Raw genomic sequence first — 24,046 nt, forward strand, 5'->3', positions numbered from 1 at the left:
TCCAAAACGGTCATGACGAAGCCCCTGTAGTAGCAAGTCGCGACCTAATATAAGGTACATAAAAAATTTTATAAAAATGAAAAATATCGGGACTGTTGAAGCCTAGCTCAGGGCAAAGAATGGCTTCAGTGGTCGTGTTGATGGTCAAGGCAACATGTGAGGTCAGCTGGATAAGAAAAAACAAATTGTACATTAAAAAAAGAGATATACAAAAGTGAATAATTATATCATTTAATATACCTTTTAGGGCTCGCTTTCCATGGCCACCGACACAATTTGGACTCCTCCTAAAAGAGAAAAACAGCATTGAAAAATTGAGATGCCCGTTCGGTACAATGACATTTAATTTCAATGTTGTTGTTTTTAAATCCAGTATTTTCTGGTGTATAAGGCGCACCCAAAATACTTTTTTTCTGAAAAAAGATCACCCTGCGCCTTATACGCAAGCGTGCCTCATATGTGAAGTAATATTAAGCTACAACAGAGCACACAACTACTGTCAGCAGCCACCCACTCAATTTCCCCCCCGTAGAAGAAGTAGTGCGTACCCTCAGCCTCTCCTGTAGCGCCTTATAATTTGGTGTACCTTATATCCGGAAAACGTAGATACAGTAAAGTCTCGTTATATCTATATTTTCGGGAAAAATATCGATATAACAGTATATCGTAATAAGCAGTACTATCGATATAACCGATATCGATATAACGAGACTTTACTGTATTTTTATGTATTATATTTGGAAAACGCATTTCATTCATTGAAGGTGCGATTTAAATAAGGAAAAATACACAATTCAATAGGGGTGTGCCTGATACTCCGGTGCACCTTATACACCGGAAAATAGGGTAGTTGTAATTATCTTTTTTTTTAACGTAGCAGACCATGTCAGTACAAGCTAAATTAAAATACTGTATCGAATTCTGTGTATGACACCGGTTATAAATAAATAAAATAAATGTATACCATTTTCTTCCCTGTTGTCATCCACTTTGTATTGGGTCCCGTTGGCCAGCCCGTTAGGGTTTATTTCCTCATTGGAAAGACTGAAAATTCAAGTGAGAGTGGTGATTAATCGCAAGAATAAAAAAAAAAAAAACAGTACATTTGGAATTAAAAAAAGGAATTTAAAATTAAAAAAAAAAATCACCGAATAAAAAAAAGTAATTTAAAATAACCTTTTGACATTTTGTTGCAAGACGCCGTTTGCTTGTTCGGGATCGATGTGCACCAGTCTGGTTACAAAAGAATGACCGTCCCCTAGACTGGTGAAACAGAAAAGGTCAAGGATTATTTGTGTGGTACATACATGGGTTCAATCTGTCCCCGTATTATGTGCACTTTTAAATTAGAGGAGAAAAAAAATCACCTTGAAAAAATAGGGAACATGAAGTACTTAGCTTGATCCCCAAAAACCTCAGCGACATTGCGCTTGAAACCGAGAGAAAATCCGTTTTTGTCTGGACCTTTCGCAAAAACTGGGGCCCGAAAAGCCTCTGTTGAGAAGCACCGAAAAACTGTTAAGATTGCACAAATGTGACATCATCAAGTGCCAAGTTGCAGAAAACCAAAAAGTACCGATAGTGGTTCTGTTCTTGCCAACGAGCCAGAAGTGGTAGCTGAAGAGTGACAAAATGCTGATGAAAAACAGTGCTGCCACAAAGAAAAGGAATAAGATGTGGAATTTGGCATGCGTGTTGGGAAGATGTTTCTATGGAGAAGAATAGAAAGCGTGCGTGACTCAATGTATGCTAGTTTACTTGTGAGGAAGTACATAAATGCCCATTGCTTTGGATAAAAGAAGCATCCATACTCACAGACCAGAATTTCATGAAGTACTGGGCGACGGTGGCGCATATCACGGCGCAGTAAAGTGAAGCATATGCCAAAAATAAGACAAAGAACTTATAGTTGGAGAAACCAACACAGTTATTCACCCTGAAAAAAAGAGGGACACAAAAGATGATTGGTAGCTTGAAAAATTACAACAAAATTGTTTTTTTTAAGTTACTGTACCAGGGACAGTGATGGTCCATTTTCAGCACACACCTTGAACATGAGAAAATATTGGAGATGTCAAATAGCATTTTAACACATTCACTGCCAGATAATGTGCAAAAAATGTGTCCACTCGAGTGCCAGGGTTTTTGTCATTGTGACTCGAAATCCAGGACCCACAGACAATTGAGTGTTAGGACTACATAAACATTCAATGCATTGTAAGAAACCTGAAATTCTCTTCTTTCATCAGGAAAAAAGTTAATTCCTAAATTATAATGGGTCTGGAGTTATCTGAGCTTGAAATGGGGACGGCTGTACAAAATACAACATACATTTTGATTTAAATAGAACAACAGCAGAAGCGCTAACATGGAAAAAAGGGAAATGATGCCATCTAGTGGAAGGCAAAAACATTGCAAGAGGTCTGGCCAGCGCTTTTTCGGCACCCCAGCATGAAAAAACAAAACCCGAACAATTTCGGGAATGGCAGCGAATGAGTTAACGTGCAGAATAGTACACTTTTCATGTTGATAATAGAGAGGTAGACACTAAATGCATTTTTTTATTTAAATGACTGTGAACGAAATTATGAGTGTAAAGCGTCTTTCAAAAAATCCGGAAGAGCATCCAACATTTATTTATTTACAATTATGTGGAAAAATAAATCTTAATGTCAATCGACTCACATCTCACAAGTTGAACAATGATGGCAGCGGTCAGGTTTGATCACCTGGCAGAGTCCACAGTATCTGATGGCTAGAGCAAAAAAATAACTAAATAAAATGACTTTTTTGGCATCCATTTTGTCTTTTTTTTTCCTTCCAACATATTACATGTAAATTTCAAAAATATTTAATTTACCTTTAAATCAACAGGCATATATTTTGTGTCACGCCACACATAGCAAAGCGGATCAGTCCAAGATGGCGCCCGAGTAGGCGGCCTTCAGCAAGTGCTCTCACGAGCCTTGCTTTTTTTTTTTCTTTTGTCACTTCGAGTTGTTGTGCGTCATGTGGAATGGATACATATTGTTTTTCAGCATTTTTGGCCACGGCGTCACAGTCCTGAATGATGAGCTATTTCCACCTTTCAAGGACAACCGACGCCACAAGTTGTGTCCATAATTTGTAAAATCACTTCAAATGACTTCTACTGAGCGTATTTTACAAAGATTCCACCGCATGTAGCTATATTTTACCTTTTAAAACTTGCGCTGAATATTCAGGAAGTCTTGTTTTCGAGTTGGTGACGATTCCTGACGTGACGTCACGTCAGGAACACCCCTGACCGAGAAAGCGACACAATGCATTTTGGGTACTTTGTTTGGTCTGAAAACATAGTGTTGATCCTTGTTGATGGCGAAATTAGAAGGAAAAAACATAAATAACGCAATGGTGAATCGTGTGTCGCACCAACACTACCAGTTGCGGTAACAACATAAAAGTGGACACAAATTCTCAGCAGACAAATCAACCCATTTCTTGGGCACCATCTTGTGCATTTTCTGGGAGCTACATTAGAGTCCAGAAGGCTCGAATTTATACGGAAGGACATCTTTAATCGATTGCAAACATTTATGCTTTCCTCTTCAGAACTATTTGAATCATATTCATAACTGGATGAGTAACAAGAAAGCATCTTCTCCGAATCTGAACTCTCTGGAGCCATTGTTTTGTGTCTGGAGTATCCTGGCGTAACGTCACGAACAAGGGGGCGGGCCCTTCTGAAACGCGCCATTTCCAAGGTCATTTTGAAGCAGTTTTGGGACACTTTAAGTCATTTTTATTGGTGTTTTGCATTTGACTAAAAATATCAGCCTGCGTGTTTTGGGTATTTTAGATGCTATAAAACGTTTTTCTGATGTCAGTTAGGAAACAAAAAAATTGTGTCGGTTGTCCTTTAACATAAATGTCCCCGCTATTATGTTGTCTAAAAAAAAATGACAGTCCTCTACGTATTGTTATTGTCAAGTGGAAGCGATCATGTGTGTCCAAAGAGGAAAAAGAATTGCACCAGAGTCCAATTAGCCTTCCTGTTTCAACGTTGCTCAGGCTACACATGAACCTGCTGTGCTTGAGGAAGAAAACACAAGCTCTATTTTTGGAACAAAATGTAAAAGCGCACAATCAGTTTTAGATTCTAACAGGTACTAATTTGGATATTATCATGTTTGTTGGTTTCGATTAATGCCATGTCAGCAATGTCACGTTTTTGTTTAGTATAAGTGTACAAAGATGATGACGAATGACGACATGACTAATGATGGGAGGTGTGAGTTTCCTTTGTTCAAACACACTCCCTGGTGGTCTGATCAACAACGCCTTACAATGCAGTAAGTGTTTACGATCGCGGTCAAAGAACCTTACCTCCTCCCGCTGTGCGTGTGTAGACGGGTAAATTCCTCGCCACCTTCTTTAGAATTTCCTGTTGCATCTCCGCTTGCTCTTCCCTTTCAAACTGTTCTTTCTCCGCTCTCGGCAAGGTGAACTGACAGTAAGAGAAATTATAGCTACAATAACCGTACTTGCGGATAAGGGTCAAGAATAGCACCTGGTCTGTACTTGTCCGACTAAGCTATACGATAAAGATCAAAATACACACAAAATCTCTTTTACCACTTTTGATGGTTCAGCAGGTCTGGTGCAAATGGTCTTCCAGTAAGACCAAATGAACATGAAGAAGAAAATGTGGAAGATGACCAGGTAGCTGACTATTGAGAGGAAGCAAAGATGAGGCAACTCTAATGTAAAAATTGCTGGCAAAAAAATAACAAATGAACACGCATGGTCACTTACTTCGCTCTGCATTGCTTGTGATTGTATCTACAAAACAGGCACAAAGGATGTACACAAAGTGTCAGTTAGTGCTCATCAAAAATGCATAAATTCACATCCCCCATTGCACGACACCCCGTCCTGGCACCATGTGGTAGTGGCCTGGCACCGGTTTCAGTACCCCACCCTCCCCTACGCATGAAGACAATGACAAAGAGCTTTGTTCAGAAAGAAGGGACATCCCTCGCCTGGACACAAGAGCTAAAAATCATTGAGATGCAGATAATGGTATCATCGGTTCCATGCTGGCAACTAAAAAGAAGCTATCTGTGATGAAGGACAGTAAATGCTTTTCAGTCTTGTGTTCTCATGAAGGAGCAATTGCCATCTTGTGTTTTGACAAAAATCAAAAACAAAATAACATTTACCTAAATAACTCGTGCATTGTGGGTAAACAAAGTTCTTATCCCGTGACTGTAAAGTGCCCTTGAGAGTTTTGAACGGCGCTTAGAAATTAAATGTGTTATTATTAAAAACACCTGGGTGCAATGTTGGCATATATTGCAATTCAAACGTGGTGCTAATGTACTTCTTTCCCCTGAAGTCGATGGAAAAGTTCTAAAGGGTGCCTTCTAAAAAATATAAAATGTATTGAACTACTTTAGTCAGACAACTTTGTTATGAGGAAAAACATGTAAAGTACATGAGACTAAAATAAAACATTTCTACAACTTCAACTGCCTTCCAGAACGTATTTTCGTTTCCATAGTTCAGATAATAACATACCGTTAGACTTCCGCTTATAACGCGTAAAACCACCATTTGTCAAATTTGAAGAACTCTTCGATGGAAAAAAACACTATACAAAAAATAATAATACCAAACTAACTTTAAATAATCGTAAATCACACTTGGGCAAATAAAAGCTGACAAGTTGCCGGCCGGGAAATTGTCAACACAACCACCTGTACGACAAATATACATATGCGCGCATATATAATTATAAACTAAATGAATAAAATTAAGTATACTTACAAACACAAAGTTCCACAACATAAGCGTAGTACGACCAGCCAACGACCAGGTTAATAAACATGACAGGTATCCAGTTAAGAGCCCGTTTGCAGCACCTAAGCGTACGAGAAGGCGCCATCTTTAATCTGTATTGGCAGGTCTGTGGCACCCGGTGGTTATGACGTCAGGGCCATGCGCGTCGAACGCTAAAAAACTACAAATCCCAAAAAGCACCTCGAAGTCGTCCTTTCCTAGTCATGTCGCATTATTTTATTTGACTTTCGCCACGAAATAAAAATACATGTCAACATATAATACCTATTAGTTTCCGGTTAAGCATTTAGAGTACAGTACTAAGAAATGTGAATATTTTTTGTTATACTGTACCTCAATACACCATAACGCAGTGATTTTCATCCACTGTGCCGCGACACACCTGTGTGTCGAGAGAAATTATTCAATGACATGTTTAAAATTTGAAACATTTTTATTAATCATTTTCTGCCAATATTATGTCATTGTCCAGTGGCCGTGCTGTAAAGACAGGGAGGGTAATTTAATACTCGTCCGTGTGGAAACACGTCGCTGATTGCCTCGTTCCTCGGAGATGATTAGTGATGTGCCGCAAACATTTTCCAATGTAAAACGTGCCCTTGCTCAAAAAAAGTTTGAAAAACACTGCCATAACGAATGAAGCGTACTTTAATTTAAATAAAACAATAACAAATGAATACCGATTGTTATTGAGTTGAATCAGCAGAAATTCTGACATATTTTGAATCATACTTGGGGAAAAAATATCCAGCATTAAGACCACAAGTTTAGATTTGCACAATATTTAGAGGTAGAATCGACAAAGAAGTGCTCCCATTTTAACGGCGGCGGGTGGCAGGTGGTGAAGTGGAGGCGGGGGACGTTCTGGAGGAAGCTGAGGAAGAATCAGGAGAGCTTGAGCGCATTCTGGTGGGACTGCTGCTGGGGGAGCCACGGGGGGATGAGTAAGGCGACAGGGCCTGGAGCATTCGTCCACTTTGCTCCTGAATAGCATGCTACACACGAACACAGACAGAAAGGCGGCGCATGTTTAGAATCCTTCAAATGTAAGAATATGATGGCATAATGTTGATGAAAAAATGTGAAAAACAAACACAAGGGCAGTAGATTGAAAAAGGAGACAATACAACATAGAAATTAATTTGACACTTCATCAGATATGTTTTTGTATGCAAGACAGGTCGACAATACATGGAATAGATGGGGGTATAATATGGGGTTAAAAAAACATTGTTCAAGCATGACATTTTGATGTAGACTGAATGTCAAGGTAAACATGCCCAAGCTCCATCTGGTCCAAAAAGCTCCAGAAAGTTTCCAATAAATTCCCGGGACTTTTCTTCCCACTTATGGATAAGGTCCTGGCTTTTCTCCTCCACTCTGTACACAAAATGTTTCGACTTCTCTTCCACCGTACGAACAGTCTCTTTCATTTTGTCCACCTGGTTCTGGAGGCGGTATTTCTTCTCCTGTCATGGACATAAAGGCGGTGAGTTTCTGTTTAAGTTGCCAAAACAAAGAAAAATAATTGAAATAGTCATGATAATCAACAATAATTTGGCCTTACGTTAATGAATCCAACATTAAGTTCTCGGGCAGTGTAGCCTCTCTGCAGGTTACGTCGTACGTAAATGTCATAGTCTCGCACAATGCGAGTGATCAGGTCTGACGTTGAGATGCCCTCCGTTCTCTGGGTGGCCACGAACATTCCTGCCACAATGACTTACTGTATGAATATTTGTCAACCGGTCATATTATGTACGATTTTTGCACATTTGTAGATGTGCAAAATCATGTTTTAGATGTGTACAGCATACAAGAAAGTTTGTACAGGAAATGCAAAAATTGTTCAATATAATTTTGAGATATTTTCAATTCTGTTTTCATCATTAAATATTAACAGTAATGTTAATGGTATCAAATATCGCTACTCGTAAAAAGCAAAGTCGACCACCGAGAAAAGTTTGGAGAAGACAAGTTCCTGTCAAGTGGAATTTTATTTTGAAATGTTAAATTAAACATTTTACCCTGTTTTTTTTTTTACATTAAATCATCCATATTTTTTATAAACATTATACATTGTAGGAACACAAATTATTATTTTTTTGCTGGGGACAAATTCAATTTTGTTTTTCTACTTCTTTCTTTCCTTTCCTCTTCCTTTCATAACATCGCTGCTGTGAAATGTAAATTTCTCCACTGCGAGACGAATAAAAGTACTACATCCAATCCAATTTGTCCACAGCAAAAAAAAAGCCACAATGCTCTACAACAAAGAACATACTTGATTATTGCTAGAAATATGTTGAAACTTGTTAAAAGTATTCATGTTTACATGTAAAATTTTGTAAATAAAATTGCGTCGTGAAATATTACACACACGCATGTTTTTTTTTCTCTGTAACTAAGGAAAAATTGAGCCGTTAAAAAGGCCAAAGTGTCTCGCAGGTTGACAGGTATGTACGTGACATACATTGGCAGCTTGAACTAACTATCCATCCGCCATTTTTCCCCTGGACAAGCCATACCGAACCGTGAAACAATAATTCCTCACCTGCTGCCTTGATGTGCTTATAAACATCCTCCGATCCAGCAGAGGTGTAAGGAATGTCATCATGGGCCACAAAATCAATCTGCACATTTCACACCGTTAAAAGCGTCCCCCAAAAATGGCTGGTTTTCTAACCCACGACCTTTGACCTTATGTTTCGTTAGGAACTCCGTGTTGAGGGTCCAGGGAGCATCTCGCACCACCTCATCGACATAGCGACAGTGCCTCAGGGCATCGTAGCGCTCGTCCTCGTTCATCACCGTGAAGCCCTTAAATTTGTGCGTCAGCTCGTCACTGCACACTTGAGACAAAAAAAAAACAAACACGTTCCATTCTCGGCTGATTATCTGACGCAACTGTTAATTAATAAACAAGTAAAAGTGGTCATTTACCTCCCACGATCAGGTGTGTGTTGGGAAACACATTTTTAGCCTGCATCAGAGCTCGGGCATGTCCGGAATGGAAAAGATCAAATATGCCATCAGCATACACGCGCACTGGTCTGTTAGCTACAAGAAAGGTGAAAGGAAGAATCACATTTTTGATGATAAGATCTCCCACGCTTATTTGGACAAGCGAATGCCACATATTGTGGCAGTTACACTGTTGAGATGGAAAATAACCTGAGTCAATGAGGTATAATGTAAAATGGATGCCAAAGGCTTCCCACCGTGCAACGATTAACTCATTCACTGCCATTCCTGAATTTATTCGGGAATTGAAAAGCATGATGTGGAATACCATTCCTGAATATGATCGGGTTTTGTTTTTATTTTTTAGGGGGTGCCGATAATGCGCTGGTCAGACTTCTGGCAATGTTTTTTTCCCTCCCACGAGGGGGCATCATCCATGTTAGCACTATGTTACAGCTTCAGCGGCTGTTAAAGTGCTATATCAATCAATATGTATGTATTGCGTTGTATTTTGTACAGCCGCCCCAATTTCAATCTCAGATAACTCCCGACCCATAAAGCTTAGGGATGAACTCTTTTTTTCTGATGAAAGAAGAGAGTCTAAGGTTTCTTACGCTGAATTGAATATTTATGTAGTCCTAAAACTCAATATTCTGTGGGTCCTGCAATTTGGATTGGATTGGTTTAGCCTTTATTAGTCTCGCAGTGGAGAAATTTACATTTCTCATCGGCAAACTATTGGAAGGAAGAGGAGAGGAAAGGAAGAAGTAGAAAAACTAAATACAGGAGCTGCTGAAAAGGCAGCAACTCTCGCGGGGACCATCTTTTAGTCAAAAGAACCCAAAAAAAAAAAATCAAAATAATACGACAACTGAAAGACACAGTCATTCAATCTTCAGCACTTTCTGCATCCTCTTTGTTGCATGAGGCAGTTCTAGATGAAAGAGAGGATAAAAACGTCCTTTTCATCAGTGGACGTCATGGTATAATGTGCACGTCTGCTACAAGCTCAAGGTTGAAAGCGAACACAAAGCTGTCGCATGCATTGACGAAAAGACTGTCTGACGTTTCCTGTCCCACGTAAATCCACTTCAATTCCAAGCCGCGACAGTTCAACATACACATTTGAGTGAAAATGACAAAAACCCTGGCACTAAAGCGGACACATTTTGGCGCATCCTTTGGCAGTGAATGAGAGTTAATAAAAACTAGCAAATGTATTATAAAGCTCCGGCTAATAAAATATTCTAGTTAAACCAACACCGACAGACTACACCATTTAAAAAAGGAAATCAGTGCTAACCTGGTGTGCCCCTCTTGGCCTGGGCAATGGTCAGCTTTTCATGGGGGACCTCAGATTCATAACCAGTTGACTTGGCAAATGCAGCCGGTTCTCGTAAAGCCTGGAAAGTGGATAATAACAGCCTGTGAGAGATCATCACTATATTTTTTTTGTTTTTAATCGTTTTACTGTTGGGAAAGATTCCTGAAAAGATGCCATTTTGGGCCAGGTGTATGGACAAGCAGAAGTGCCATTTATCGTATCTTGCAAGAAACCGGTTCGGCTTTTAAAATCATCATAAGATGCATTCAACAAAAAAACGGGAAACAATAACCAACAAATACATTACTGAAAAAAGGCACATCTGTAAGTTTTGTTTGTTCTTTTAGACATTTAAATAAGAACAATACCATCACCCCAACATATCATAAAATTTAAATGACTGTCATCAGGCCTATAGTGAGACCTCAACTTACAAACACCTCAACTTACAAACGTTTTGTCTTACAAACGTCAAATTTATGAAAATTAAACCTTATAATAAGCACTATTTTCATAATACACACCCACCACGGCTGGCAGAGTGATCTTCGGTGGAAGCACACGACCGAACAGCACCAGAGGTTAAGTTACCAACAGTCCTTATGGAAGGTGACTCTCCTTCCATAAGCCATCAACGGCCATCAAAAAGGTAAATAAAACTTTATTTTACAGCACAGTTTATTTCTTTAATTGCAGTCGTCATGTAATGCGCCTCTCTTTCCAAGCAGCAATTCCCTTTGACCTTCGATCAAGCCATAAATGACCATCACAAATGTAAATCAAGTGACTTTATGATACAATGCAGTGTATTTCTTTCATTACAATACAATAACACATTTATTATACATAGAATAAGGTATGTTGTGTGTAGTTTTAACGCATATTTAGTTGAAAAGTATATTTTATGGAAACCCGGGAACGGATTATTCCCATTTTAATGGTTTCCTATGGGAAATTCTTTTTGAGATACACACTTTTCACCTTACACACTCTGTCTGGGAACCAATTAAGTTCGTAAGTTGAGGTCTCACTGTTCTTCAATCGAAAAATGAATTGAAAATACATTTTTTAAAATCACATTTTAACACTGTTGAACAACAAATCATTTTCATGTACAACTATTCAAGAGGTGAGATAGTGGCTGTATGTAGTAGGGGGAACTTCTTGACATTTATACATGAACGATACTACATTACAACATAAAAAGGGCCAAAGTACTAGTTGGTAACAGGCTTCTATTGTGTATTGCCGGTTTCAAAGTGAGTCATCGTCCCACCCATCTTTTGATTTGTCCGTAGCCTAAGTAACGATTAAAAGTTTACTTAATTTTTTTCTTGACATACTGATGACAACATAGGCTTCAAACTCAAGGCCCGGGAGCCAGATTTGGCCCAACAAATAATTTTATGTGGCCCGCGAAAGCAGAGTAACTCATTCACTGCCAGACGTGCAGGAAATGTGTCCACTCCATTGCCAGGGTTTTTGTCATTTTCACTCGAATTGTAGGACCCACATAATATTGAGTTTTAGGATGACATAAACATTCAATGCAGCGTAAAAAAAACCTTAGATTCTCTTCTTTAATCAGAAAAAGAGTTAATTCCTAAATGACATGGGTCTGGAGTTATATGAGCTTGAAATGAGGACAGCTGTCCAAAATACAATGCAATACATACATATTGGTTTATATAGTGCTTTAACAACAGCTCAAGCTGTAATAAAGCGCTAACGTGAACAAAGGGGAAATGCTGCCCCCTTATGGAAACGGAGAAAAAAAACATTGCCAGAGGCCATGGCCAGCGCTTTATCGGCACCCAATCAAGACAAAACAAAACCCGAACAAATTCGGGAATGGCAATCTTTTTCATATTTTCAATTCCCGAATAAATTCGTGAATGGCAGTGAATGAGTTAAGAGAGGCATTGTAAGCATTTTCTTGTTATCAATCCTGTCATTAGAGTAATTAAACCCTTTCGTGTACGCTATCACCTAATAAGACGATAAGCTGTCCGCTGCAATAATCGGTGTTGATAAAAGGGTGAAAGAATAGTTGCGTAAATCGCGATTTTTTTTTTTTACCGTACTTTCTGTTGTATAACGTCCACTGGACTATGAGGCGCACCTCCAATGAATGTTATATTTTCAAACGTTTTCCATATATGTATGTTACTTCCGGGTTAAGTGAACGTTGGCGCCTTATTATTATTATTATTATTAATATTATTATAATAAGGCGCACTGGACTATAAGGAACACCTCTAATAAATGACAAAAGTTTTCCAAATATAATATCTAAATTGATAAAACTTTTCCAAATATAAGGCACACCATATAAGGTGGTACAGTAGAGGCTGGGGTTACGCACTACTTCTTATACGAATGGAAAATTGAGTCGCAGGGTCATCTTTTAATGCCAAATCAAAGCTTTTGGTGTGCCTTGTACATCGGAAAATGCGGTACAGTAAAGTCTCATTATATCGATATTCTCAGGAGTCTGAAAAAATATCGATATAACCGGACTATCGATATAAATCCGATCCTGCGGCATGCAAATTTTCTCCTTACGTTCATAGAAATAGTATCGTAATAAGCAGTACTATCGATATAACCGATATCGATAAAACGAGACTTTACTGTATTTCCAATATTTTGGTGACCTTATTTAGCCACAAAAAAAATACAACTAGAAAACAACCAGAGTGATAGACAATTGTGAAATAGGGAATGTGTATTGTATTTCTTTCACGTTGTATAAGACGCATCGGAGTTAAAGGCGCACCCCCAATGAATGGTGTATTTTCAAACGTCTTCTATATATAAGGCGCACCGGATTATAACGCGCACCTTCAATGAATGACAAAACTTCCCAAATATATATATATATAGATGAAGGTTTTCCAAATATAAGGCACACCACAATATAAGGCGCTACAGTAGAGGCCGGGGTTACGCAATACTTATTCTATGGCGGGTGGCGGCTGACAGTAGTTGCGAGACTTGTTGTGGCTCAATATTACTTCATAGATGAGGCGCACCTGCGTATAAGGCGCAGGGCCATCTTTTAAAGAAAATGAAGGCTTTTGGGTGCGCCTCATACACCGGAAAATACGGTAATTTCATCATCAAAACACCCCTCAAAGGGCAAAATTAAACCAAAATTGGACCATGACAACATTTTGGATTTCTTGGGGGCCAAATAAAAGATACATTCACATCAAGAGCTACAGGAAATGGATTTTACCCGGCTTGGGGCTCCTCTTCGTCCCCTCGTGGCCTGTTGCTGGTTGTTGCCGCCTCTGTTCCGTCTCCTTCCTGCCATCCTTTTGAAAGTGTCGAGTGACAACCCCGCGCCAATGGCTCTTCAAACAACAGCTTTTGTTAAAACACAGCAGATGCGGTATGTGGAAATCTCTATCTACCTCTAAGTACGCCTACCGTCGACTGGCCCCGTCGGACTCTGACGAGTGATGACGATACGATTTAGTGAGCAAAGTTCAAGGCGCTGCACCATGGAGTGTTCTTGTCATCCAGTTGATTTCCCAAACTGAAACAAAAGAATATGATTCAAGGTAGTAGCGTTACGAGAAGCTAATCCAAATGTAGTGCGCATTTTGGTGATTAGCCTCAAAGTGAAAATGTCAGCCTTTTGGAGCCAAACACAGTCGGACTATGTTGATGTGATGTTATGTCAGTGAATATAGATCAATAAAGTGGCTGTACAGTCGTTTTGGAACTACATAAAGGTTGTTGACATTGACAGATGTAGCTTAATATGCTGTAAATGTTCAAGATGATTATTTTGCCCATTTTGTTAGCATTTTCCTTATTCCTGTGGTTGGATGATAACTTTTTGTTCTAATACACTGCCCGCTAGTGGGTGTAAGCAGGAAGAGGAACCACAAACCTGCACTGTACATTGAAGGATTTATGAAGAATAATGTCAACAGTTAATTCATTCACTGCCAGATGAAAATTGTGTCCACTCCAGTGCCAGGGTTTTTGTCATTTTTACTCAAATTGCAGGACACAGAGAATATTGAGTTTTAGGACTACATAAACATTCAATGTAGTGTAAAAAAAATCTTACACTTTCTTCTTTCATCAGAAACAAAGAGTTAATTACTAAGTTATATGGGTCTGGAGTTATCTGAGCTTGAAATGGGGGCGGTTGTCCATAATACAATGCAATACATACATATTGATTGATATAGCACTTTAACAACAGCTGAAGCTGTAACAAAGTGCTAACATGGACAAAAGGCAAATGTTGCCCCCTTGTGGAAACATTACCAGGGGTCTGACCAGCGCTTTATCAGCACCGAACAAATTCGGGAACGGCGCTCCACGTCATATTTTCAATTCCTGAATAAAGAAGAGAGTCTACGGCTTCTTACGCTGCATTGGATGTTTATGTAGTCCTTAAACTCCATATTCTGTGGGTCCTGGAATTGGAGTGACAATGACAAAAACCCTGGCAATGGAGTGGACACATTTTTGCACGTCGTCTGGCATTGATTGAGTTCAATGCACTACATTAGAACATTGTTAATAAAGTGAATTTATTTCAGTAAATCAGTTCAAAACATGAGACTCTAGCATCATATAGACTCTATTATGATGTCACAACATTTCAAGGCATGGCATGTATGAACCGGTAGTTTGTTCCTCAAATTATTATTCATAAGTGAGGATTTTGGCTTCTGTTTCACTCACATTTCAGAAAAAATTAATGTCTAGCGAGAGACATGTCCTTCGAAAGGGAGACGTGACTTGCGCATGGATACACAAAGAAACAGTTGACATACCAGGAATAAGTTGACAAGAATGTTTCACCTGCGAACACAATGACCTGGAGCGAGGGGTGTGGCCATCCTGGGGAGAACAAGGCGGGCGGGACTTGTATCTTTCACTCTTCTGACTTCCTGAAGTGAACAGTGCCTCAACATGTAGGGATATAAACACAGGACGGACTTTGTAGATTGTAAATCGTGGACATAACAGGTCAAGGACCACTTGCCTACCACTAAGGTAAGATTCTGGGTAATTTCTTATAGTACTTACATAATTCCAGTCTTGGATTGTAATTTAGGAATGCCTCAGTGTGTACACATGTCAGGAAGCAAGTCACAGATTGATTTCTGCACATCTCCCTATTTAATTCAAAACACATGAGGAAAAAAATAAATATCCAAGCTCTGTGACGTAGACAATGAAAGAAATGTTTGACATCCAGATCCTGTGTGCCAACGTGGGAGGGTCAGTAGATGAGTAACTAAGCTGTCCTGTCACCGAGGGGGAAAAAAAATGTTTACAACATTGAATCTGCTGTCCTATGGGCGAGAATATAAGAGCAAAAAAAAGGGTAGTTGTCGAAAACTGTGCTTAGAAATGTTGTAATGGGTTAGCTATGATGCTATGGGGAGTGAAGCTCTAGGATGCATTAATCATTTATTACCAGTAATGTTTGTGATGTCATTTAAAGGACAAACGCAGTCACTTTTTTGTTTCTTAACTGACATCAGAAAAACGTTTTATAGCATCTAAAATACCCAAAACACGCAGTATGATATTTTTATTCAAATGCAAAACACCAATAAAAATGACTTAAAGTGTCCAAAATCTGCAAAAAAAATTGAGCTGGGAATTGGGCATTTTAAGAAAGTCCCGCCCCCAGTTCGTGACGTCACGCTAAGACGCCTTGCATTGCTGGAGAATCCAACGAATGGCTTCAGATTCGGAGAATATGCTTTCTTGTTACACATCCAGTTATGAATATGATTCAAATAGTTCTGAAGAGGAAAGCATACATGTTTGCAATCGATTAAATAATTTATTCCATGCCATTTTGAGGCAACATTGGGGGGGGGGGGGGGGGGGGATTGATCACCAGAAAAGAGACACAAACTGGCGACCTCCTGTGGCCACCTCCGTTTCCACAGGCTGATAAATTCCTTATATGGAGCTTGGACGCCCTCCTCTGGTGGCTTTTGGGTGCAACACAGTTTTCAGACCAAACATGTACAGCAAAATTCATTGACGTGATGGAAGGACTGCTACAATGTGTCTTTTTCGGTTAGGGGAGTTCCTTTAGTGACGTCACGTACGGACTCGTCAGCAACTCAAAAACAAGACTTCCTGAATATTCAGAGCGAGTCATAAAACGTAAAATATAGCGATATGCGGTAGAATCTTATTAAAATATGCTCAGTAGAAGTCATTTGAAGCCATTTTACAAATTATGAACACAACTTGTCTGTCCGGAGACGTCGGTTGTCCTTTAAACATGAAAATTTTGAGTTTGACTTCCAATCCTGTGCGTTTTTTTTTTTTCCAGATACTTTTGCATGTGGTCGGCCTCAATCATGTCCCCGTGGCAATTCCTGACATTTCTCTTGGCGCTAAGTGCAGATCTATGCAAAGGTATGTTTAAAATTTTGCTTTTGCATGCGTCCGCATTCACATGAGCGATGGAAATGTGTTTCAAAAGAGTGTCAAAATAGCATGTGTAGTATTTCATTTTCTATTACAGGTATGTGATGAGCAGTTGTCATAATATTTATGCTATTTAGGTGTGCCTCTTTTGAAAACATCTAACAAGTAATGGATTTGGAATACATGGTCCGGTTTGGATGGTAGAAAAGTGATCGGACGCAGTATGAGAATGATTTGAAAACACCATGTGCCGCTTGTCAGTGTACTGAAGTTCCAATTTTGTGGTTACTATCAACATGACTTTGTGGTGCCTATGTGCCACTTGTCCACATGATGATTCTCACCTGATGGCTGTGTGGTTGCGTTGAGTCGGATAATTCCCATGATGCAACATTGCTTGGGAAATGACATTTTGTTTTGAGGAAGAATGACACAGAATGCGTTGTGCTTGTTATTTCAATTATTTGCATATTGCCATGCAAACGATACTACTCCCCAAATTAATATTGATATTATGAGAATTTAGTTGAATTTCCCACAGATAAACAAAATATATCCCATTAACTCATTCACGGCCATTCGCAAATTTATTCGGGAATTGAAAATATGACGTAGAGCACAATTCACGAATTTGTTTTTTTTTTTCTTGCTGGGGTGCCGATTTAGCGCTGGCCAGACCTCTGGCAATGTTATTTCAAGCTCATATAACTCCAGAACCATCTAATTTAGGAATTAACTGTTTTTCTGATGAAAGAAGAGAGTCTAAGGTTCCTTACGCTGCATTGAATGCTTATGTAGTCCTAAAATTCAATATTCTGTGGGTTCTGGAATTTGAGTGACAATGATAAAAACCCTGGCACTAGAGTGGACACATTTTTGCACATCGTCTGTGGATATTTTCCGGTGTATAAGGCACACCCAAAAGCCTTAATTTTCTTCAAAAGATGACCTTGCGCCTTATATGCAAGTGCACCTGAAATGTGAATATTGAGGCACAACAGGTCTCGCAATTACTGTTATCAGCACCGACTCAACTTCTCTCTATAGAAGAACAAATGTGTAACGCTACCCTCTACTTTAGCGTCTTATAATGTGGTGTGCCTGATACATGGAAAACGTATATATATTTATATATTACATTTGGAAAACTTTTATATGTGAAAAAAGTTTGAAAATACACCTTTCATTGGGGGTGCGCCTTTTACTCCGGCGCCTTATACACCAGAAAATACAAACATTGATATTATTCCCAAACAAATCCTGGTATCGTGACAATTTTGAGGAATTTCCCACCTAAAAAAAGAATCCCACATAAATGGCTGTCGCTGTTCACTTGCATAAAAAAAAAGTTCTTGTCCCGTGACTTAAAAAGTGTCCTTGAGAGGTTTGAAAGGCGCTTAGAAATTAAATGTATTATTATTATTATTATTATTATAAAAAAACACTATAAGATATTTTAGTGATACTAATATTGGTGCTTTACATTTTGACAATTGAGACTGAATTATACTTAGAGCACATTGAGGTTTATGAGATATTTCATAGTTCATACAGAGTATAGTAGAGGTGTACCGAGAAACGCTTTTGACCCGGAAAAATCATGTCTTGATTTAAAAGATGGAACCGCATCGAACCAGTTTCACTTCAGAAATTAGCGTGATGCATATCGAGTCGCCTTTTATCAGAGAGTTTATTGAGAAGTCCATTTAAACGTACAGTGATACCTCAGTTTACAAACTTAATTGGTTCCCAGAAAGTGTGTGTAAGGCGAAAAGTTCGTCTGCCAAACATTTATTTCCCATAGGAATCCATTAAAAATGAGAATAATCCGTTTCCAGGTCCCCATAAAAATAATTTTCTACTAAGAAAGCCTTAAAACCACACAAAGTATACCTTATTTTAAGTATAATAAATGTGCTATTTTATTGTAATTAAATAAATAAACTATACAGTATAATAAAGTAGTGATGGTAGTTGTCAATGGACGAGGAACTTCCTGGTTGCCTCTTTATGATATCCGAGTGAAGTTGCCGTGCTTTCTCGGCAATAATACCCTCACTCACAATGTCCCCTGCTAGCAGCTTTTCGTTAAACCAAATTAACAGAAGTTTTTCAACCTCTTCTATTGCCTGAGACCATTGCTTAGAAAAAAACACACCCTTGGCCACACATAGCAACACTCTTAGCCGCACGTAGCAATGGTAGACTTAGCATACTGGTGGTGGGACGCTAAGTCACACAAACGCACACCTCGTTTGTGTTTCTTGATGATCTCCTCCTTCTACTCCACCGTAATTTTGTTTTGTGTCCTCTTTGGCTGAACACTAGCCTGTGGGTCTTTTTCGGTGGGGTCTTTTTCGGTCCCATAATAGCAAAATCACTCCACTCGATAACAAACCACGTCTGCACTCAAAAGAAAATGGGTGACAAAAACTAGTCCGCCAGCCATCTGTGGCGCTGTGTGATTTGGTTCATCTGCCGAAAACTAGTTCGTACGCCAAGATTATATTCTCGCAAATTTAATGTTCATAAGGCGAAAAGTTCATAAATTACAGCGGTCGTAAATTGAGGTATCACTGTATGTCGTCAAATGACGTCACATTTTCTGTCCACTGACTGGATGATGTCCTCTTGTCCTAAATATATCCCGTCTCCCTCACGTTGTCTCATTTGCTCCTCCAGCTAAGGAATGTGCGGACTTAATAGATTTAGAACTGGCTCACGCGATCATCGGGACCAGCCTCAAGATAAGGTTGCTGCTTTTCACCAGGGACACAATGCACTGCGGCTCATTGCTGTCACACGTCAACTTGACGGCTGAACCTCACTTCAACCTGTCCCGGCCAACGACCTTCGTCATTCACGGGTACCGGCCCACGGGTTCTCCCCCCGTGTGGGCTCATCAAATCGCGGAGTTGCTTTTGGCCAGAAAAGACATGAACGTCATATTAGTGGATTGGAACTACGGGGCTGCGAATGTGAATTATTTCAAAGCTGTGGAGAACACGCATCAAGCAGGAGAAAACCTTACTGGTTTTCTTCAACTGATGAAGGTAACATTGGGAGTTTTATTTCACACCTGAGGTGTGTAGTCTGGTTTGTGAGGCCATTTTTGGTGTCCTTTGCAGGAGCACGGTGCCTCGCTGAGTGATATCCACATGATAGGAGTCAGTCTTGGCGCTCATATAGCTGGTTTTGTGGGCGCAAACCTCAATGGCGCCATCGGAAGAATTACAGGTAAAAACCATTTTTGGTTAACCCAATTGAAAATGTCCACATCTGAAAATCAGCGTCATGCATACACGAGCACTGACGTTGAGGTACGGATAGTTTAGTTACATTTTTGGTATGATTCATTTACACTTTGGGAACAAAACCTCAAACGTTTTTGAAATGAACACATGGGCCTACTATGCTACTGTATTCTCATTAACTCAGTCACTGCCATTCACAAATTTATTCGGGAATGGAAAATATGAGGTAGAGTGGCATTCCAGAATTTGTTTGGTTTTTGTTTTTTCATGCTTGGGTGCCAATAAAGCACTGGCCATGGCCTCTGGCAATGTGTTGACTTTCATATCTTGTTTATTGTTAACTCATTTACTGCCATTCATGAATTTATTCAGGAATTACAGCGCCATTCCTAAATTAGTTCGGTTTTGTTGGTTTTTTTTCTAGCTTGGGTGCTGATAAAGCACTGACCATGGCCTCTGGCAATGTGTTTTCGTTTCCACAAGGGGGCAAGATTTCCCTTTCTTTCCATGTTAGCGCTTTGTTCCAGCTTCAGCTGTTGTTAAAGCGCTATATAAACCAATATGTATGGCTTGCATTGTATTTTGGACAGCCGCCCTCATTTCAAGGTCATATAACTCAAGACCCATAAGACTTAGGAATTACCAGTCATTCACTGCCATTCCCGAATTTATTTGGGAAAATATACATTTGGGAATTGAAAATATGACATGGAGCGTCATTCCCAAATTTGTTTGGGTTTTGGGTTTTTTTTGTGGAGGGGTGCCGATAAAGCGCTGGTTAGACCTCTGATAATGTTTTTTTCCCCTTTGAGGGTGCAGCATTTGCCTTTTGTAAAGCTGCTCCCATTTCAAGTTCAGATAACTCCAGATCCATCTAATTTAGGAATTCACTCTTTTTTTCTGATAAAGGAAGAGATTCTAAGGTTTTTAACGCTGTATTGAATGTTTATGTAGTCCTAAAACTCAATATTGTGTGGGTTCTGGAATTCAAGTGACAATGACAAAAACCCAGCACCCCCTTTGTCTTATGTGGGTTATTTTTACATAACTACTTGGCGATTTTCGTCTATCACGGTCCCGATTAACCACAAAAAAAAGGAATTACTGTACACACTACATTTCGTGTCAACAACCACTACCAGGCATGATTACGGAGAGCTTTTCAATACGGAAATCAACCCTGGTATTTGCACCCCAGGGTAAGAATAACACGCGTCATGGTTTTTGACACTTACCACATTTGTACAGCGCTGGATCCCGCGGGGCCTCAGTTCACTGGAACGTCTCCAGAGGACCGTCTGGATCCCACAGACGCTCAATTTGTAGATGCCCTGCATACAGACATAGATGGTAAAGTAAAAATTGTTTCATTTGTCGAATAAATGTTGAAAGATGGTTTTTATAAGCGTGTGTTTCTCCAGCCTTAGGCTACAGAGGGGCTCTCGGCCATGTTGATTTTTACGCCAATGGAGGAACAGATCAGCCCGGATGCCCTAAAACTATTTTTTCAGGTAACTATATCAATTTTTTGATACCGTGAAAATGTTTTGACAGTTTACATTTGACTTTTTTTCTTCTTCTAGGAACCGCTTACTTTAAATGTGACCATCAGAGATCGGTTTACCTCTACTGTGAGTCCTTGAATCGCACTTGCAGCAGCAGGGCCTTCCCATGCAGCTCTTTCAAGGAATTCCGGGATGGCAAATGCACAAGCTGTGAGGAGTTCGGTAACGCCGGATGCCCTGTTTTTGGTACACAGTCAAACACCATTTTTGTTTTTTTAAGTTACAAGCGATTCATTGACGTTATTCTCCAATGAAGGATACAACATGGACAAGTGGAAGCACGTTTTGTTGAAGCTGGGCCAATCCAAAATGTATTTCATCACAAATGAGAAATCTCCGTTCTGCAGTAAGTATGATGAGATTTTTTTTTAAATAACAGATCAGTTGAATTGAGTAACATCTTTTTTCCCCACATTCAATATATTACCATTGTCTTTGCGGGAGTTTCAATTGATCGCATCTTGTGTGTCAGTGGCGAATTATCAACTGGATGTGGTGGTTTGGAATGAAGAGGATCACTGGGGGTATATCACAGCGAAACTCCACGGGAATGGGACAGACGCTGTGGCGAAGATCGACCAGTAAGTCTTCATTTCAATGCTGTGTGTGTTTCCTGCATGTTTATTGAGCCAAGACACATATTTGAAATTGGGGGGAGGGGGGGGAATCACATTGAATCACACCAGAAGTGTGTTTAGCTCATTCAACAATCAAGGGTCTGAAGCAAACATGGCAGTGATTTGCAAAACACAATTAGGTCAACAATTATCTAAAAAAATTGAGTTGCACAAAATGTTTCATTTCATGTTGGTGTTTAGCAGTTTTGTACTGTACTTGAATGCTAATTTTCAGCCAGAGAGAGCCTTTTGCACTGGAAAAAACTATAGCATATAATTTTATAGCAAACAAATACATCATAATTTCATAGTAAAAAATAGCATATAATTTTACAGCAAAAAAAAAAATCATAATTTTACAGCCCAAAAAATGATTGCATATAATTTTATAGGAAAACAATTATTGCAAATAATTTCATGGCAAAAAAATATAGTATATAATTTAATAGCAAAAAATAGCAGATTATTTTATGGCAAAACAATATATAGCATAAAATTTCATAGCAAAAAAAATATAGCATATCATTTTATAGCAAGAAAATACATATAATTTTATAGTAAAAAAAATATAGCATATCATTTTATAGCTAAAAAGTATGGCATATCATTTTATATCAAAAACATAACGTTTCATTTGATAGCAAAATAAAAATAGCATACAATTTATAGCAAAATAACTATAGCACATTCTAAAGCCCAAAAAATATAGCATATAATTTTATAGCAAAAAAAATATAACATATAATTTTAGGCCCAAAAAAATAGCATATAAGTTAATTGTAAAAAAATATAGCATATAATTTTATAGCAAAACAAATTGCATATATGCATTTATGTCCCTGTTTTATAATTGTATTGTCCTTGAGAGCTTTGAAAGGCGTTTATAAATAAAATGTATTATTATTATCATCATCAACTTTTTTTTAAAGATAATTGAGCTACTAAATTGTTTTTCAAATCACTCCAAACCTGCTAAACATACCACGCTATTGACGTTGTGACACAGTCGAAACAACAAAAACTCGACTGCCATCTAGTGGTGATTGAAAAAAGTCCCAAGTTTAAAACTACAAACAGTGGGCTCTGAATTTGCATATTCCTTTTTTTTTTCTCAATATTTTGGCTTTTTCACATAAACCAGCCGCCAGGTTTTAAGTTCACCTCAATTTATGTTTTCCATTTCAGTAGAGCAGCCCAGTTCAAGAAGTTCACAGAGACCAAATTGTTCGCTCAGTTTGATACTGACCTACAGTCAGTGACCAAGATGTCTCTCATGTTCTCCACGGGCAATGTTTTCAAACCCAAATACAAACTACGTGTTCTCCGGATCCGTCTCACGCATCTGGAACGCTACGACAGGTACGGTCACCTGATATTTATACGTTATGACACCTCACCCATCGTACCTTTGTTCACGTGTGTATCTCAGGCCTCTATGTCGATATGACCTGGTCCTGGAGGAGAGCAAAGAGGTCTCCTTCACTCCGCTTCCCTGCCAAGAGTCCAACTTCTGAGTCGAGATCAAATGGCAAACTTGCACCGCTCGGTCTGAAATTGGCCACATCGAATGTACTGTCTGTTGTTTCCCCGTTATCTGATGCCACTGAAATTTAGGTTCGTTCTCAATCAGATAAAAAAATAATTCAGATAGCTCATAACAGTATTTAGTTTGTGTTTGAAAAGTGAATACACCTATTGTCATTGCCTCATCTACGACTTTTCGTAGATGAGTTCGACAGGATACATGTATTTTTCACTAACCAGATGAATATATATACTGTATATATATATATATTTGTTATTTATTTTTGTGGATGGATTATTAAAAAAATATTGATAGAGATATTTCATTTTCCAATATTCTTCCTTTAATGAATTCCAACCAATAAGTGACTCACTTCACAGCATTTTTTTGCACACATTTGGAAAGTATACCACTATGTTCTAAAAGTTACGGCATGATGTGGTCTTAAAAAAATAAAAAACACACACTTGTCCTCTCTTTCACTGTACACATTAAGACATGAATAAAAGGGAAACAAAGTCAAC

General features: G+C 38.8%; 3 protein-coding genes across 4 annotated transcripts; 1 reads left to right on the top strand and 2 right to left on the bottom strand.

Annotated features, from left to right (window-relative positions):
- Window positions 1-26: 26 nt before the first annotated feature.
- Window positions 27-5,937, bottom strand: LOC148886542 (palmitoyltransferase ZDHHC20-B-like). The gene is made up of 13 exons (XM_089017132.1): window positions 5,809-5,937; window positions 4,795-4,821; window positions 4,615-4,709; window positions 4,366-4,486; window positions 2,686-2,755; window positions 2,015-2,047; window positions 1,816-1,936; window positions 1,577-1,709; window positions 1,368-1,494; window positions 1,177-1,263; window positions 965-1,044; window positions 241-287; window positions 27-166 (listed from the first exon to the last, which is right to left on the bottom strand). The coding sequence occupies exons 1-12, from the start codon at window positions 5,924-5,926 to the stop codon at window positions 244-246; spliced, it is 1,056 nt and encodes a 351-aa protein (XP_088873258.1). The 5' UTR covers window positions 5,927-5,937; the 3' UTR covers window positions 27-166; window positions 241-243.
- Window positions 5,938-6,255: 318 nt separating this feature from the next.
- On the bottom strand, window positions 6,256-13,558 carry LOC148886543 (choline-phosphate cytidylyltransferase B-like). Its single transcript, XM_089016977.1, has 8 exons — window positions 13,371-13,558; window positions 10,109-10,208; window positions 8,785-8,901; window positions 8,542-8,693; window positions 8,396-8,474; window positions 7,409-7,551; window positions 7,122-7,310; window positions 6,256-6,836 (listed from the first exon to the last, which is right to left on the bottom strand). The coding sequence occupies exons 1-8, from the start codon at window positions 13,446-13,448 to the stop codon at window positions 6,660-6,662; spliced, it is 1,035 nt and encodes a 344-aa protein (XP_088873103.1). The 5' UTR covers window positions 13,449-13,558; the 3' UTR covers window positions 6,256-6,659.
- A 1,461-nt stretch (window positions 13,559-15,019) lies between these two features.
- On the top strand, window positions 15,020-23,993 carry LOC148886544 (lipase member H-like). Of its 2 annotated transcripts, none has more exons than XM_089016974.1 (11): window positions 15,020-15,157; window positions 16,464-16,549; window positions 19,244-19,614; window positions 19,690-19,798; window positions 21,064-21,165; window positions 21,237-21,326; window positions 21,399-21,566; window positions 21,637-21,726; window positions 21,853-21,961; window positions 23,183-23,356; window positions 23,427-23,993. In XM_089016974.1, exons 2-11 carry the CDS (start codon window positions 16,474-16,476, stop codon window positions 23,509-23,511), a joined length of 1,374 nt encoding a protein of 457 aa, XP_088873100.1. In that variant the 5' UTR covers window positions 15,020-15,157; window positions 16,464-16,473; the 3' UTR covers window positions 23,512-23,993. The 2 variants fall into 2 exon arrangements, with proteins under 2 accessions (XP_088873100.1, XP_088873102.1); XM_089016976.1 differs by having other exon boundaries at window positions 15,101-15,157; window positions 19,332-19,614.
- The last annotated feature ends 53 nt before the right edge of the window (window positions 23,994-24,046 follow it).

Source organism: Hippocampus bargibanti, linkage group LG16 (assembly GCF_051943395.1).
Source record: "Hippocampus bargibanti isolate YZ-2025 linkage group LG16, ASM5194339v1, whole genome shotgun sequence".
Taxonomy (NCBI): Eukaryota; Metazoa; Chordata; class Actinopteri; order Syngnathiformes; family Syngnathidae; genus Hippocampus; species Hippocampus bargibanti.

Coding starts and splice junctions, on each gene's coding strand:
- LOC148886542 (XM_089017132.1), bottom strand. CDS start 5,926: ATGGCGCCTTCTCGTACGCTTAGGTGCTGCAAACGGGCTCTTAACTGG. Junction 4,822..5,808: donor TGTTGTGGAACTTTGTGTTT/GTAAGTATACTT, acceptor CCTGTTTTGTAG/ATACAATCACAAGCAATGCA. Junction 4,710..4,794: donor CACAAGCAATGCAGAGCGAA/GTAAGTGACCAT, acceptor TCCTCTCAATAG/TCAGCTACCTGGTCATCTTC.
- LOC148886543 (XM_089016977.1), bottom strand. CDS start 13,448: ATGGCAGGAAGGAGACGGAACAGAGGCGGCAACAACCAGCAACAGGCC. Junction 10,209..13,370: donor GAAGAGGAGCCCCAAGCCGG/GTAAAATCCATT, acceptor TCCACTTTCCAG/GCTTTACGAGAACCGGCTGC. Junction 6,837..7,121: donor TTGGACCAGATGGAGCTTGG/GCATGTTTACCT, acceptor GTTCGTGTGTAG/CATGCTATTCAGGAGCAAAG.
- LOC148886544 (XM_089016974.1), top strand. CDS start 16,474: ATGTGGTCGGCCTCAATCATGTCCCCGTGGCAATTCCTGACATTTCTC. Junction 19,799..21,063: donor CGCCATCGGAAGAATTACAG/GTAAAAACCATT, acceptor ACATTTGTACAG/CGCTGGATCCCGCGGGGCCT. Junction 21,327..21,398: donor CCCTAAAACTATTTTTTCAG/GTAACTATATCA, acceptor TTCTTCTTCTAG/GAACCGCTTACTTTAAATGT.